Source organism: Seriola lalandi, unplaced genomic scaffold (genome assembly GCF_002814215.2).
Source record: "Seriola lalandi dorsalis isolate HSWRI2012SDOR001 ecotype SW California unplaced genomic scaffold, Sedor1 jcf7180002054357, whole genome shotgun sequence".
Lineage (NCBI taxonomy): Eukaryota > Metazoa > Chordata > Actinopteri > Carangiformes > Carangidae > Seriola > Seriola lalandi.
In genome coordinates this window covers 249165-267001 of record NW_019524910.1, presented here as the reverse complement: position 1 = coordinate 267001, position 17837 = coordinate 249165, and the positions used below count along the sequence as shown (strand labels likewise).

The 17837-nt window shown below is 41.4% G+C and overlaps 1 protein-coding gene across 5 annotated transcripts; it reads left to right on the top strand.

Moving 5' to 3' along the window:
* Positions 1-567: 567 nt before the first annotated feature.
* Positions 568-17768, top strand: impdh1b (IMP (inosine 5'-monophosphate) dehydrogenase 1b). Of its 5 annotated transcripts, none has more exons than XM_087174486.1 (16): positions 568-803; positions 6070-6168; positions 6336-6416; positions 9918-9966; positions 11585-11686; positions 11780-11854; positions 12260-12466; positions 12577-12664; positions 12759-12958; positions 13290-13380; positions 13536-13631; positions 14089-14232; positions 14370-14514; positions 14620-14763; positions 14853-14936; positions 15529-17768. In XM_087174486.1, exons 1-16 carry the CDS (start codon positions 580-582, stop codon positions 15548-15550), a joined length of 1851 nt encoding a protein of 616 aa, XP_087030612.1. In that variant the 5' UTR covers positions 568-579; the 3' UTR covers positions 15551-17768. The 5 variants fall into 5 exon arrangements, with proteins under 5 accessions (XP_087030612.1, XP_023263969.1, XP_023263968.1 ...); XM_023408201.2 differs by lacking the exon at positions 568-803 and adding an exon at positions 3705-3860 and having other exon boundaries at positions 6339-6416; XM_023408200.2 differs by lacking the exon at positions 568-803 and adding an exon at positions 3705-3860.
* Positions 17769-17837: the final 69 nt, after the last annotated feature.

The following is a 17837-nucleotide window of genomic DNA, read 5'->3' as shown; positions in this document are numbered from 1 at the left end:
TGCAGTGCGGGGCTTTGCTGTGCTCCTCTACCCTTTGCATTACCCTCTACCTACATGACAGAAGACCTCCTCCACGGTCATTGAAGACATCAGCACAACGGCCTCTCCACGACAACACTCCGCTGCTGGCATCATTTCCACAGCAACACCCTCTCAGTGGGAGAATCTCCTAGGTGACGCCCTCTATTGACACGCCTAGAGGTGGCTGGTGTCTTTTTGTAGGCAGGTGCATCCTGTTCAGGAGCAGACGGAGTCGCCTGACACTGGTCTTTTTTTCTGTTTTGCTCTCTGTGGAAACACCTATGCAGCTCGGTATCTAGTCTGGAAGTTAGCAACAGAGTAAATAGAGCAGGCGCTGGCATTCAGATAAGGATACTAGAAACAAATGGAGATTTTGCATTTGTTTTGCAAAATGTAACTCCCAAACTCTTACTGAACTTTAGTTATGAAGTTCATATAATTCCAAAGTTTCAACAAAAAAATTCTCTAATGTTTTGACCCAAATGTAACCTTCAGGTGTCAGATATCTTGTCTGATTTTGTACAATCTGTTTAAAAACAAGAGGCTGACCTTGGACGGATGATGGAGGGGTATGGTTATGAGCACTTTGGAGCAGAAGGAGCGAGGGAGAGCCAGCAGGTGGATTATAGGAGAATTGTGGGGGACACTCAGCCTACGCATACCAATGTTGGATCCCGAGAAGGTGAGCAGTATGTCCGGCAAACCTCACATGGCCATGGACATGAAACTGCAGCCCAGCGATACAGCGCCACGCGCATCCAGGCCGGTTTTGGCCCAGAGAGGTGAGTTAGTGTAACTTCATCAGTGTGCAGATTAAATCTGTTCGTTTCACTTTTTTCACAGAATGTAACAGAAAGACTTTTTGGAGCTGTTTGTTTTTGCAAATTTGGGGGCTGCAGAATTAATTTCTTGGCAGCAAGTGTGAGAGCTCTGCAAAAAAACTGAATAAATGCTCAAACTTTTTCCAGAAATTACAAAAAGGATGGAAGGAAAGGAAGGAGGATCAATGTTGATTCAAAAAGATAAGTGCAAAAGTAAGACTAACAATGACTTTGCAAAAATAGAATTTCAACCCTCATGATGATGTGAGTCACTTCTGTCATTCTCATTGCTTCCACTGGCTGTGCTTTCATAAGGCTGCACATGTAAATTACCTTCATGCCATCAGGTCAGTTTACATGTCCACACACACTTGCATTTAGATCAGTTTGCAAATGCCCTTGAGGTTAAATCCCTTGCTTTGGATGGCACACTTCATTTTTGAGTTGTTTGAAATGCCCTGTGGATAATCATTTGGGCTTATGAGAAGATGCCAAAAAAAAAAAAAGATGTGAAGTTGTCAGGGCCTATTTTTATCACGGCTCCTCTGCCCCTCACGAACACAGACAATTCCACGATGCACCATCAAGGCAGGAGAGAGCAGCATGCTGCAGGGCGGATAAACAAGCCTGAATCAACTGCTCAAAATAGCTACAGTGCATAAAGGAACCACTGACCCATATCTGCAATGACCCACATTTAATTTGACACAAACACAGAATGGGAAACGGATCCCACTGAGTCACCTTGGCAGACATATCTAGCAACTCTCTCCTAAGATTATTATAGAACAAGGGAGGACTGTGAAGTACACTGGGTTCGAGGGAAGACCTTGAGGTTCTCTATTGTATTTGACATCTGAAGTGCATCTCTGTGAGAAATGGTCAATATGCAGGTCCTTATACCATATCACCAGCCCCACGAATAGTACTGTTACACAAAAAATGAAAAACTATGTATCTGTAGACAATACCTTGTTCGTTCAACTTAAATATTATGTGACTTATGTCACACTGCCTGCCAAAGTTGAAGATGAAAGCACACTAAATACAGAGGATCACTCCCTAACTCCCTAATCCCAACTCTGAATTATAATCCCTAATTTCTGACAGACGGATCTGTTTTTTTTATGCCATGATTGGAAACCCCATTACAGTACAACTGCAAATACAAAACAGCGTTAGCCATATATTCGCATTGAATCTCTGTGTCAAATCGCCATAGTTTGATTTGTACATGCAAGATTGTTTAAGGTGACCGCAGTCCTGCCAGGAGACAGACTTGAGGTTGGCTGCAACATGTTTAAAAATAGCTCTTGATGTTGCCAAAGTATCAAATGTGTAAAGGTTTTTTGCAGCACATACAACAAAAAAACTTTTTTTTATTGGTAGTAAATCATTTTATTCTGATCTTTCCGCTCCATGAAGCTGAAGAGGAGGAGATAATAGATCCTGACAGTCGTATTTTCAGATGTGTGAAAGCAACAGTGATTTTCTGTCAGGAACTCATGCCAACCGTTTATGCTGCCGACATCTTAATGACAAGAACAGCATGCTGACAGACTGCCAAGTAATGTAAATGTGCACGTGTGTGTGTGCCTGGATGTGCGGTGTTATGTTGCTTCCCCTTCCCGGACTGCCCAACACTTAGCTCCTATAAGCATGATGGGCTTTTTGAATTTATTCTAATCAGACTATCACTCATTAAATACAACTTTCTCATTTTTCACAGTAACTAATTACAGTGAGGGTGTATTTCTCACATACTGGTTGAACTTGACTTTGTTTCCTCCACAGAACACCACAAGCAGCTACTATACTGGGTGCACAATTTATGATTACGTATATACATCTGGATTCTGTGTTACTTAACATAACATTAAGAAAATATAGGATTAAATGTGAGCAGCTGCCACAGCCGTCTTATCCTTAACTCAGCATAGCCAGCCTTAGCTATGCTCTGTTACACATGGCCACTCTGAACACTTCTTGCAACTGTTATCATGTGAAAAAAAATGTGGTTGGTGCTGGCTTTTCAGTGCACTTAATCCAGTTTAGGTTAATTACATGTGACCAGAATCCAGGCAGCACTGGTTAAATTCAACACAACGTTTCTCTAAATTAAGGAAAATTAAGGCATGACAGTATCAATCAATCAATATGCCCATATTAGGCCGACTTAGCCACATGATTTCCTCTTTCACAGTATCTACCTAGCTCTACACGGTGTCCACACCAACAGATGTGTCCATGTATTTTTTGCTCTGAACCTTTGACATGGCACTAAAAATGAAAATTTTACAAAAAAAAAGCAAAACAATGAAAACTGAAACTGCCAAAGCACAATGGTAAATGACTCAGATGCTTTAGTCAAACTTGCAGTTCCACAATAAAGTACTCCATTACAAATAAAAGTAGAAGTATCTTCAAAAAATGTACTTGTAGAATCAAAAGTAAAGTAGCCTACTCATTATGCAGCAATACTGTTAGGAAAGTCTAATCTATAACAATGCATAGTATTTTATAAGATGGTGAAAGGGTTTGTATGGAAAATCTTAATGTGAGAAGTAACTATTGAGGCTGTCATATATGCACAGTGGAGTGAAACTAGTTCCCTTTTAAAATGTAGTGGATGTATAAAGAGCTGCCCAACACTGTCCAAGTAGATTTTACAAACCCCTTAAATAATACAAATTCAAGTAGGGACAACTTTATAGCTCTGTTGCCTTAAAAAAGCAGTGCTCACTGACGACCAGTCTGTCAGCAGACAGTCTCTTGCTAGACAAGTTCTTCGTTGCACAACCTATGTCCATAACTAGTCCTGTGATTTGTCAGGAGCAGGATGCAGAGGGTTAAACACGCCTCTGACGGGAGAGGGGATGTGACGCTGCCCCTAGTACATAACACCAACACGCACTGTCTGCGACGGGCAATCGCTTCTGTTTCACTTTAATGCAGACCTGTACTTTCACATCTTGGAGCCACGAACGACCGGTGTTTTCTTCTAGTTTCTTCTACGAGGTAAACTGAATTAGCGCGTCCACCACCGCTCCCAGCCTGACATCTGCAGGGTCACTCATGGAAAGTTGCTTTCTTTTAGTCAACGTGGGCATCAGCAGCTCCATTAGGCAGCTGTAGCTAACGTTTCTCGGTCTAGGAAAAGATTATGGTGTTCACGCCAGACATGATTTAAAACGCTTTCTTACTTGTTAATGGAGAGAGCAGCTTTAACGTCTCAGGAGCCTTTTTCGTGGGTGAAGCCGTAATAACCACGCCGCTAATGCTAAATGCTAATGGCTGCTCCCACATGTCTGCAAGTCAAACGTAGTCTGGACGCAGCTTAGGTCTGGTCTGCCAAAAAGTTCAGATTCATGTACTCCAGTGAGTTATAAAAAATATCTGCGCCAGGTGTGACAGCTTTGTATTATCGTCATTTGGATAGAGCTTACCTGCTCGTACAGGCTGGTATAAATTTCAATGAGGTAACATCAAAATTGTATTGTAACGGTCGCTAAATAATGTACCTGAACGCTAGCACAAGTGCCCGTTTCAACATGGCAAATGTGTTTGTGAAAGCACAATTATTCGTGCTAAAAACTGACTAATGATTTACAGGTCTGAGTTAACTTGCCTGTGAATTTCACTGAATGTTGGTTAGGTGCCAGCCATATTGCCAGCTGGCTGATGAAACTGGTGTCTCCAATCCTCTAGCTAACCGTTTGCTAACATTACAAGTATGATTACTCTAAGCTAACAGTGTCAATAGTGTTAGACAGCAGTTGCCACGGTATCTTCGTTAACATATTCATGTAGTGCGTCATGTGCTTTAATTAAAAAGGCGTCTATTTTATTTCATTTATCTTTAATAGTACATATTGAAGGCTCACTTGATATAAGTTCAAATAAAGTAACATCACCTCCCCTTTGCGTTCCTGAAAATGATAGATATGGCATTATCAACCGGCATGCAACGTATGCTGTGGGCATGAAATCGCAATACAAAACTCTGTTGTAAAATAGTGTTGCCTCTGTTCTCTGAACTGCGTTACACAGGGTAGAAAAATATTTCGGATCATTTAGCATATATTGGGAGCCACTCTCCAACTCGGCGTGCATTGAACACTGAATACAGAAGTTAATGTAATAAAATTTCAAGTTTTAGTTTTGGTTCACCTCTTATTCCAGCATTAGGATGTGGTCAGGTTAACACTGGCTGAACTTTGATGAAATGTAAGCCAATTTTTAAAAGACAAAGTGCTGTTTGGTGGATGATAAACAGTGGTTAACCAGGCATGGAGTTATGAATTGTGAGAGATGACAGAGGGGCTAACATGGACAACGTTACTAGCATGGATAATGCAACACGGATGATCAGCAGCATGGACGCTGTGTTGTCGCGTCACTATAAAAACAAAGACGGATTTGAATTAGCATGTTTTGTTTTATCTACCGGCAGCTAATGTTTGCTAGCTACTGGTAAGGTAATGTAGGTCACCGGGACAGTAGACGTTACCGCTCAAGTCGAAAAAATATACATTTTTAGGATAATGTGTGCCATTCAGACCGCGTTTCATTGATTTTATTTTTAGCATTTGACCTTAGTATCACCTCGCTTGAAATCGAAAGCGGGCACTAGTGGACATATTCGTCCCGTGAGATGTTAGTGGGTCACCCGGCCATATTTTGCTCAACACGCGGTCGTGTGGGGACTGCTGCACTGTTGTCATTTGCTTTATTTGTTTCTGATGCGCTCGATTTATGTTATAACGGTTTAATATTGTCGACGCAGAGAAAGTAGATTCGCTGTGTCCTTCCCAGCACAAAAATCACGGTAGGAATTTTTTCAGTGACGTATACTTGATTATGAGATGTAATTAGTGATATTTTTAATGTCCATTAAATGTATCTGTAATGGTCGTTAAACATATGCTCTCAAGTTTGTACAGCAGGGTTGAAAGTTCATCACAGGATGATTAATGGTTTGTTTTCGCAAAGTAGAGGAAGCAGTGGCATCTTGCACCTGCCGCGCAGGCGCACTGACCTGTGGCTGCAAGGGATGTTGATGTTGCTATGGTTATGTCTTCCTGTGAGAAGGTCACTAAAGCTCTGTCTGTAAAGTGGATGTCTAGAGTTCTTGCAGAGCATCCTGTCACTGCCTGTAGATAAACATCTATATCTGATTCTGGGGCTGCACAGCTGACTGAAGTTGCCTCTCATTATCATTTGGCAGCATGGCGGATTACTTAATCAGCGGTGGTACTGGCTATGTACCTGAAGATGGACTCTCGGCTCAGCAGCTCTTCTCAATTGGAGATGGCCTTACATACAAGTAAGTTTCCCTGCATCACAGACTTTGATTTTGTTATTTTGAAATGTCAGTAAAGTAATTAAATAAATTAAAAATAAGGTCTCCTCATTTTAAAACCTCACCTGCGCGCAATGGTGGGTGACGTGTACGCACCAGTGCTTTGTAATGGCCAACACATTTTGAACCAGCAGATCTGACCAACAGTGCGTTGTCTCCGATGGTCATACGGCTGAAGAGCTATGCTCTAAAGGAGATGGGTTGACTTACAAGTGAGTAAAACAGTCATCTTTAAACTGTTTTTAAACTGTGCTGTTAAAATCCTCTGTCTCTCCAAATAGTGAATTCATATAGGGGAAGCAAATGACTGTCCGTCTAAAGCAACTTTACCATGAATGAAACAAACCATCTAGAAATCTCAATCTGGTGCCGTGGAAGTGCATGAATGCAGAAGATAAATGGAGGGATTGGTGGAATGCTCAACCGGATCTTGGTCATGGGGATGAAATTTGCTTCCAGTGGGCAGAGCTGCATCATTAACCTCAACTAACCATCAAAGTGCGCAACCTGTCCTGTGACTGCAGCATGAATGCATGACAGAACAGCTTGTGCACTTTCTGACAGATGCTTTGCTAAAGGTACTCTTAAAGCACTAATTTTTCACCTCTTACTTACCCTCACACTCCTCTAGTAGGCATTCTGGTGACGCATCAAGAATGCTTTATAGATCATCATAGATCACCATTTTCACAATTAATCCATTTAATCACCTTTTTGATTTTCTTAATAATAAACAACAAGAAGCAAAGCGTTGTGCAACTCACTTGTGGTGGTTGTTAGGCACAGTGAAGCATGTCATCTCTTTTTACCTTGCATTTGCTCCACTGAACATTCTCCTAAAGTCATCACAGTGCTTTACCTCAACAATATGTTGTGCCGCAGGTCCTAACAACCATTACAGCCATTGCTTAAAATGCCTTTTCAGCATTCCCTTAAAGACCATTCATTAATGCGCTATTGTGTATAACATAATGTAGATAATTATCAACTGCATATGGCCAACAAAATAACATTTTGATTCAAGTAATTCAAGCATTTGGAAGATTTTATCAGCTGAAAAACATCAAATTCTTTGCTCTAATCACGCTGCTTCTGCTTAAGCTAATTGAATAGAAAACGTAATGATGTTTGAGTGTGTCCACATGTGATTGGATAACACCCGCCAAACTAATCAAGTGCATCACGGCCAATGGAAAGGTTGCGCACATGATGGCATGAATTGACATCATGTGAGCTGCAGGAGGAACTGGGATGAATGGGATTGGTCTGAGGATGAAAGAGTCTGCACGGGTCTCTACAAGCCATTTGTCCTGCATTTTAAACTTGTTCTAACACTAGTGTGACAAATACAGTACAGATTTTAGTGAAAGAGTTTCAGCTTCTATTATTAGATTTCTCCTAGGCAGATTTAAAGTTTCTGTATTTTGTTTGTGTGTGTATGTGTGTACACGTCTGTGTGTGTGTGTGTGTGTGTGTGTGTGTGTGTGTACTGTTCTTCTAAATGTGTTCATTGACTAGTTCACTCTCAGTAGAGGAAAAAGAAAGTGAGCCACCTAAAGTGACACAGGAAGACGGAGAGGGCTTTGTGAGACAGACAGCTTCCTGCAATATTGTGACTTGGAACCAGGTGCAGAAACCATGTCTTGAGCATGATTGTGAACATGTTCACTTCATTAAATCTACATCTGAACTCCATTGCTCTCTACTCTCTACACTCTTGAAATGGCCTCAAAATTAAAGGTGTTCTAGTGCTTTTGCCTGAATATAGACAGTGTGTCTATGGCTCTGTTAAAAACACATTGATGAATTGTATGTTATATGTGTAGACGTTGTAAAATACATCTACGAAACATCCCTGTAATCAAGTTTAAAAGTGTCTCTTATTCCACTTTCTTACACGAGCCTCAGGCTGTTGGTTCAGGGTAAATACTGGGTCATTGCCATTCAGCTCAACTACATCCTTTATTCTGTACATACAAGACCACATGGTGCAGTGCTGTACACCGATCACGGACTGCACCTTTGTTCCACGGAAAAACCAAACCAGCCAATTAAACCATTTAATCACTATAATAGAGAAGCGTCAATTACTTCAAACATAGGCTGGTATGTTACAAGGACAGGTTTGTGATTTATTGTTACTTGTACAACAGAGCCACAATCATTAGCAAAATTAACTCTTGCTGCCAACTGTAGTGTATTAACAGTGTACTTGTGGCTTTTCTGTCACACAAAGCAAATAAAGTGATGAGTCAGACATGCATTTGTTACTCATGGGGAATCACCATTATTAAATTTGCTGCTACATTAATAAAAACTTGGTGCCATGCGTTGGAATGCTTTGGTGTTTTTTGGGTGTGGTTGTAAAGTGTTGTCAGCTACTTTATGCCACAGCCAGGGCAAGGACAGATGGGCAGTTGTCTAAGCATGTACTTTTCAGACACTCATGCTTGGCATCTTGCATTTGTCTACATTTAACATTCAAATGGAAAACCATGATCGTCACCACGCCGGTGTTTTCTTCAGAATTCAAAGTCAACTTAACGCGCTCTTGCGTAGCACTGATCCCGAGCCAGTAGGTGCAGCCTGTGTGCCGCAGCTGAGGTTTGTGGCAGCTGTTAAATGCTAGCAGATGTATGCTGGACTTCTTGCTTGTTCCCATGTTGGTTTGTGGGTGTTTGGGCTCTTGGGCTCCTCCCTTGCAGTGTCCAATCTTGTGTGGCTGTTTAAGACCTTCCTTTACTAGAGCAGGAAAAAATGAGGATCATCTGTCAACAGATTGGTCCCACCCCTTTTCTCTCAACTCCCACTCTCATTTAGACCCAATTATGTACACCTGTACTGTTTACCATTTACCTGTTTGACTTATTCTTGTCTTTAAGTTTCCCCCTCCAGTTTCTTCCAACATGGCTTACAGAGCTGCCCTTATTCCTCCATCTTTCCATCTGTCCCCTGCCTGATTTCACACCCATCTGCAGAAACCACAAAGTTTTACAGAGTTTGGTTGAAAAACAAACACACCATTCCTCAGTCTGGGCCCTGCTCTTTCATTCATCTTGCTCCTCCTTTCATTGTGTTTATACAGGCCAAGAGCTGAAAGAAGTCAACTGTACAATTTTCTTTTTTTTTTAACCAAGTACAGGACGTACTGGCTACATTCACTGTCTGCACTTAGCCACTTAGCAATATTCTGGGAACCATCAGGGCACACAGAGTATCCAGCAATACGTCACAGGCTCTTTGCTATTGTCCTAGATGTTTTATAGAGAAGGTAACAAGTAGAAAAAGATCAGAAGTCATCAACCAAAAAAAAAAAAAGATAACGGATATTTGATTACACCTGCATGACAGCTGATGAGCACAACCTCAAGTTCATTCACATTTTGGCTACTCAGTCATACTCTTGTTTTTATCTATCACATTCACGTCTGAGTTGGTTAGCCATCTCTTTCAGCAGCGCTCTCCTTTTCCATTTCCATCTCCATTTCACCCTGTGAATTCATACCACCCATAATGTAGGGAAACATTTTCAGTTTTCTGCTTTTCTTGGAGATATTTTGTAGATGTTACTACAAAATGTTGGTTGTTCACAAGGAACTCCTTAGCTTCTGGCATTTTCAGTGCAGTGTGGATGTTTTTTGTTTTTAGACCTCACAACACTGCTAAATTGTGAGGATTAGCTGCTTACTTTGCATTTTGTTTATGTCTTTCAGTGACTTCCTGATTCTACCTGGCTTCATTGACTTTACATCAGACGAAGTGGTGAGTATACATATAGCTGCAGGGGGCATGTATGCTCTGTTATAATTTCAGACAAATGTTTTCAAGTAAGTGTCACGTCTGAGCAGAGACTTTCCTGCGTTTTTCTTTTTTTTTTTTTTCTTTTTTGAGGGACAAACCAATCGTCTCCTCAGTTTCTCCCACACCCGTCGTGATGGTGACTGTGCAGTGCAGCAGCGTCAGCAGACGGACTGTTCTTGGCAGAACGGCTTCCTAAACCATCAGCCTTATTACAGTGGAGTCTTTTTTAATTTTTTTAAACAAACCTCTCCACTCCAGACCTCAGCGTCATTTTAGTAATTGCAGCTCTCACAAATATAGAGTTGTTTTTGCCCGAGTAAAAGCGTCTGCATCATTTCTTCTGCTGTCCTGCTGCCCTGCTATTTTTGCCCGCTGTGGTCACCCTCTGTGGTCACCCGCTGGCTGCTGCCTCACCCTTGTGTTTACATTTGTGTCTGCTCGGTTGCTCATCCATCTCTCTCAGCAGATGACGGGAGAGTTAATCTCCGAGCTTTAGATGAAATCCCTCTTTTCTGCTTTGTCCACCTCAGGAGAGTTTTTAATTTAATTGACATCTCTAATCTCTCGCTCTGTCCTTCAGCGTTAGAGAGAGCTGGCTTCACTGTGTGAGCTGCTTTTCTGTCTCGCCGTGTTGTCATGGGTTAGTTGTCTCCACAGAGTCTTGGGCTGCCCTAGTTTTTCCACAGGATAGTGGGCCTATTCAAGCTTGAATAACACAAATGCTTCCAGATTTGGCCTCAGTCAAAACTGTGGAGTAGTTCATGTCCACACAGAGCAGCTCAGTACACTTGAAATGTGTAATATACCAGCTTTGTGTGCACTGGGTAAGGTTTTTAGAAACCTGACGAGGGGCCACATGAACGAGGAGCTGTTATGGGAAATTCTTTGGGGTCGTGATGTTCTTGACATGCTTTCCTAACTCTCAGTTGAATTTAGCAGGTTAGTGCAGTTGTGCTCTCCAAATGGAGAAGTGGTGTTAGGTGATTTCTCTCGCCTTCACAATGAACCTCTGAGAAAAGCAGACAGCAGCCTCCATAGTTTACATCCGTCACAGATAAGGAGTAATAAGCTTGGACCTCATAGAGCTCATATGCTGGCTTTCCCACGTGCAAAGAATGTCATTATTTTCACTCCCCCAGGTGGAGATAGCAAAAACCTGGTGCTGGCTGTGGTGGGAATCAGTGAGAAGTTAAAGTTGGAGATACTGTTGTGTGGCTCTTTCGCATGGCCAGGTTTCTGTCCCTGAGAGGAAGGGCAATGTTTTTAGATGGCGTGTGAATTTCACACCGCAAATGAACACTTAATAACACACTAAAGCTAATATGTCCATTCTTATTTTAAAGGAGCTCTTGTTTATCTATCTTGTAAAATTCTGCTTAAATTGACCTCACTGGCCTCTTGTCATTTAAGGTTATGTCCTTTAGTGTCATTGAAAGGGATTTAACTGTATTAACCACTTAATGACACAACAGTGGAGTGTTGTCTATCCCCCTGGTTCAGTCTGCCCCCTGGTGGAACCTGTACAAAATGTCGAATGTTAAGACTCTTAAATATATACCTCTGTCTTTTTGTCTCCCAGGACCTGACATCAGCACTGACCAGGAAGATCACACTGAAGACCCCTCTCATCTCCTCCCCCATGGACACCGTCACAGAGTCAGCCATGGCAATCGCTATGGCGGTAAGATATTAAAAAAATATTATAAAAGTGCACTGATATTTCCTTAATTGCATAATTCTAAAATCCACACATCGTTCCTTTTGGATTTTGTAGCTAATGGGAGGGATTGGCATCATTCACCACAACTGCACACCAGAATTCCAAGCCAATGAGGTCCGCAAGGTTAAGGTAAACTACGATTATCCTTCATATAGACAAATAACTAATATCTTCTGTGTATTTATGTCATACTATATTAGCATTTTGTAGTTAAAACAGATGTTCACTCAGCGTGGTTTGGTTGTAGCAGAAGCATCATTACTGTTATTGTTTTTGTTGTCTTGTTGTTTGTTGTCTTTCAAATCACTTCCCGTCTTGTTCCTATATAGATTATGGTAATTTTCTTCTTTCTATGTTTTTTGTTTGTGTGTGTACATGTGTTCTGTTACTTTTACTGTTGTATTGTTGTTTGCATAATGCTATTCATTTATTGCTGTGTGTGTGTGTGTGTGTGGTGTTTTTGGTTTTGCCCTGCTTTTGCTGCTTTGGATAAATAACCATAACTATAATAATTATGTTTGGTTTGGTTTCCAGAGGTTTGAGCAGGGTTTTATCACAGACCCAGTTGTGATGAGTCCGCGCCACACAGTTGGGGATGTGTTTGAGGCCAAAGTAAGACATGGCTTCTCTGGTATTCCTGTCACAGAGACAGGCAAAATGGGCAGCAAACTGGTGGGCATCGTCACCTCCAGAGATATTGACTTCCTTTCTGAGAAAGACCATGGCAAACCTCTGGAGGAGGTGTGTATGTTTATTTTTTTTTTGTTTCCAACAAACTATCAATTTAATGTTTGTACTGGCTTCACTCATTTGATCATTTTTACTTTGACATTGTGCTGATGATCTCCTAGACTATGACTAAGAGGGAGGAGTTGGTTGTGGCTCCAGCTGGCGTTACACTGAAAGAAGCCAATGATATTCTGCAGCGCAGTAAAAAAGGTGAATAAAAGTTCAAGCAGCTTCTTCTAGTTTGAGTTTAGTCTCTTCCATGATGCTTAACAACCCGTCTTTCTCTCACTTTCTCTGTTACCAGGCAAGCTTCCCATTGTAAATGATAACGATGAGCTGGTGGCCATTATTGCCCGGACGGATCTGAAGAAGAACAGGGACTACCCCCTGGCCTCCAAAGACTCACGCAAACAGCTGCTGTGCGGCGCCGCCATCGGCACCAGGGAGGATGACAAATACAGACTGGACCTGTTAGTGCAGGCTGGAGTGGATGTTGTTGTGCTGGTGGGTGTTTTTGACGGTTGTAGTGTGGTTGCTCTATATTTATCACTGGTGCCAGTCTATCATAAAAGTCTGAGAAAGCCAGAACCAAACTGGAGTTATTGTTTGAGCACAGAGTTGATATATATATATATATATATATATACAGACAGACAGACAGACAGACAGACAGACAGACAGACAGACACACACACACTTGAATCTGAAAACGATCTTCAATCAGTAATGTTAGGTAAAATGTTCTCCTCAATTCAACTTCCAGAATGTGTGTGAAATGTCTTCATAATATGCATACTGTTATGTACTTTAACCAAGAATGTTTTTGCATTTCTAGGACTCCTCACAAGGCAACTCGGTGTATCAAATCAACATGATAAATTATATTAAACAGAAGTATCCAGACTTGCAAGTGGTGGGAGGAAATGGTGAGTATACAGGTGTTGCTCCTCTGTTGTAAATATGTACATATGGGTGGAATGAAGCATTGGTCAAAGGACTTTGATTTTGAACACAAAGCACTCCCTGGGTTTTTGGCAGCCTTTTGACCATTTGTTTTTTTTTTGTGTTCCTCCACCTGCAGTGGTTACAGCAGCCCAGGCCAAGAATCTGATCGATGCTGGTGTGGATGCTCTAAGAGTCGGGATGGGCTGTGGCTCCATCTGCATCACGCAGGAAGGTACTCGATCCTGTTTAAATCCTTTGAACATATTTAAATATAAGGACATAATGATAAATAGGTAAAGAATGCACGTTCAGCCCTGCTGTACATCTGGCTATGAGCTACAGTTTGAAGAAAAGGCGATCAGTTGCTAGCAGTAACAAATACCCTGAGACCACTCCTAGTTGTCATGGTGATCTGCCAAGGCCCTGTTCTGGGTTGCCATGGGGACCGGCCTCTCATGCTCAGACTAGGTCACGTTCACCAAGAAGAACAGAAGAGACATGTTGCAGCAAAAGGATATGAACTCAGAACATCTGTTCTGAGTGAAATAGATACTACTTTTTTACTTTTCTTTTTTTTTTGTCAGCTGATTTCTGCTTGTTCCAACTTCTGCTCTGCATCACATCACCTGGATGTGTTGTGTTGTGACTTGTTTCCATGGCAGTCATGAAAAATATTTTCTGCCTTCTAGTCATGGCATGTGGGCGGCCCCAGGGGACCTCAGTGTACAAGGTAGCAGAGTACGCCAGGCGTTTCGGTGTGCCAGTCATCGCAGATGGCGGCATTCAGACTGTGGGCCACGTGGTGAAGGCTCTGTCACTCGGAGCATCGACTGGTGAGATTTCAAACATTGTGACACACAAATGTTGCAACAAGTCTTCTTAGCAACAAAGTGGTTTATCACAGCAGTGATCAGGTTGGGTTGGGCGATACAGGAACACAAACATAATTCTCCCTTGTTTCCCACTCCAGTTATGATGGGCTCGTTGCTAGCAGCAACCACTGAGGCTCCAGGAGAGTACTTCTTCTCAGACGGTGTGCGGCTGAAAAAGTACCGTGGTATGGGCTCCCTGGATGCCATGGAAAAAAGCACCAGCAGCCAGAAACGTTATTTTAGGTATGTTGGAGGTCACAAGATGTTAAAACCCGAATTCAAAGTGCAGCTTTTACAATGTGGTGATCCCACCCCATGAATATAAATTGGGTGATGTCTTTGCCACAGTGAGGGCGACAAAGTGAAGGTAGCTCAGGGTGTGTCGGGCTCGGTCCAGGACAAGGGGTCCATCCACAAGTTTGTACCATACCTGATAGCCGGTATCCAACATGGCTGCCAGGACATCGGGGCAAAGAGTCTGTCTGTCCTCCGGTGAGTAGTTTTTGTTAGTGTTGGTCACTGGTTATAATCCAGTTCAGTTTTATGTGTGTTATATTTTACAATGTTCCGTTTCTTCTCAGTTCCATGATGTACTCTGGAGAGCTAAAGTTTGAGAAGCGCACCATGTCTGCACAGGTGGAGGGAGGCGTTCACGGACTCCACTCGTAAGTACAAAAACATCCACACGAACACACAAACATTTGGATACTTGCCATAACACTTGTGTGGAGCTCACTTTTTCGGTTTCAGAATAATGAAGAATAGAATAGAATAATGATTTTAAAGTTAATTGCAAAAACACACACCCTCCTTTTTATAAAGGAAAGTAGAAACAAGTTTGTTTTTACAGTGAAAGCAGGTTATTTGAGTTCCCAGTGGCAGGAGCGGATATGCAAACTCGGAACTGTGGTTTCTTTGTTGATTGTCACAGATTATTTCGTCATTACACTGCCAACGAACAGCTTGTCTTCAGCACTGTACTTCCTGTTAGATGTTGACATTAGGAAATGCTGAGAGCAAAATAAAGTGACTGAAGTTGTGAGGGACAATGCAGCAAAAGGCATTAGTGTTTTCAGTTCCCATCATTATTTGCTTCAATAGCAGCAAGATTACTTTAAAAAAAAAAAAAAAAAAACTGGCAAAACGTTGCATAACGGATGGATGCAGTTGTTGCATGAATGTGAAAGTCTTAGTAACAAAAGTGGTTTGTTTTAGAGCAAATGCTGATTCCTCTCCGATGTTTCTTTGCCTCCACAGTTATGAGAAGCGGCTTTACTGAACTGGGGGCGGGAGTGGAGCACACATCAGCGGCGCACGTGACACACCCAATCTAACAGTGACCAAATGTTGAAACCGCCACTTATGCTAAAATGCGTACCACCTACTACACCCCTCTCTGCCCTCCCCCCCCATGCGTAAGTATCCACCGTTGCTCTGTCTGATCCCAACCAGCGGCTTGGGGGAGGAAAGAGGCACCGTAGCGAAGTGAGAATCTTCGAACTGACACCGACCCTCTGAACACCTGGGATTTTGCACTCAAGAAGCGGCGCATCAGGGTTTTCGGAATGACATACACACCTGTATCTTGAGTATGCAGCCTGATCCCAATTTTGTGTGTGTGTGTATGTTGATAGCAGCGAGAGAATGTGAATGACTGTGTGTGTGTGTGTGTGTGTGTACGTGCGTGGTGTGTGTGTGTGATGGTTTAAAATGTGTGTACTGAACGTTGGGACGTAAGTGAAGGTGCACTGTGTTTTTTGTCCTCTTATTATTAGTGAGTCTAAAATGACCATGGTGCAGATCCCATCAGCATCTTTTTTGGCTTTTTTTATTTTATTTTTTTTTATTTTTGGGGGATCCACGCTTACCAGCAAACTCCCTGTCGGAAGCCTCACACATCCCAGTTTTTAAACACACTAGTGCGTGTGCAGAAAACAAGATTAAACACTTGTCTCTCTATGTGCAGTGTGTCGGTGTATCATGGCAAACTTATCCGTTATATTTTGTGCATTTTTAAGACCTCACAGGTATAAGCTACTTAATAAAAGGTAGCTGCTTATATTTAAGCGCTTACTGTTTACTTGTGTATTGTGGATCCTAATGTACGAGATATTGCCCAAGACAGTAATCCTGTTGACATCACCTGAAATCGGTAGACAGAAGTCAGACCCACAGTCTCTGCCACTGTGGACATTCATTTTCCCCCTCAAAGACATCTCGAGCCAAATAATCAGTGTCCCATCTCAGTGTTCATATGTTGAGCATGGAAGTGACCAAAAGCTAAAGATCAATCAGGTATATTAAAAAGAAAAAAAAAAAGCTAAAATCAATGTATCAATCAAAAAATAGTTCATGAGGAGAATGATAATTTCTCTGCCCTTTTAGATTAAACAACCTTTATATTAAACCTGTATAGACTTGGGGGATTTGAATTGAGTATGAAGGGTTTTTGATATGCATGTTTGTTTTTTCACTAAGCCAAACATGGCTGTATTTATATTCTGCTTTGTTGTAATTGCATACATACTGCCAAGTGTATTTACACTTCTTCTGACACTCTTCTTTTGTAACTTACAAACCAAAATGGGCGCAACAAGTTGCTTGGTACCTTAGTCACTTGTTCAGTCCTGCGCTCTCACTGTGTTGCATAGGTTCTGTGTGACAGGTTTATTTTATTTCTGACTTAATGATTATTTTTACCAGAGATATGCCTTGAAACAGGGATGGATAAAGGCTGCAGATGACAGCTCAGTGAAAATGCATTGTAATGCATAACCGCTACACACACTCGCCTCCTTTTTTTTTACTTTGAAACAGTTATTGTTGTTTTTGTTATCATTCAGCTTATATAGGAGTAGGCTTTTCTAACATTTCATAATGGATGTTCTTTTTGCCAGATGGGTTTTTTTTTTGTTTTTTTGTTTTTTTTGTTTTTTAAATAAAATGTCCCAGATTGTAAGAGTTGAGTTGCTTTCTCTAATGTGCTAATGTACTTTACCCTCCACAGGGTTCACTTGACTAACAGTCTTGCAGTTGGAATGAATTGCAAGAAAATGTACATGGAAAATATATGGAGAAATATATACCTAGATTCAGTTAAATGACTGCTGCTTGTTTTCAGTCTCCCACCTTAAAGACATAATTCAGGTTCTTAAAATGTCTTACTTGTCAAGTACTGAGTCCTGTTAGTCCATCTAAAAAGCACAAATAGACTGAGATGTTAGGTTTACAGTTTGTTTTTTTTGTTTTTTAGCGCTGTACTTTTTTTTTATCATTTAAACATCAGTATATTGAGAAGCATATACAGTTGCCATACTGGTAGCCTCTGCAATCAACAACCAAAACAGTAACTCGGAGCTTTTTAGATGGACGGAAAAGAACTCGGTAGTAAATAAATCCATCAGTTTTTGAGGAATATCAATTCAGAACGTGTTTACAGTAAAACAGTTTCTTTTGCTGTTCAATATGGTAAAGAAGAATAAACAAATCAAACTGTGTATGGACTACTGTCGTATTTAACATGAGTTGTGACACTATCAGTGTGAAAAAGTTTGAGTAAAATGAGC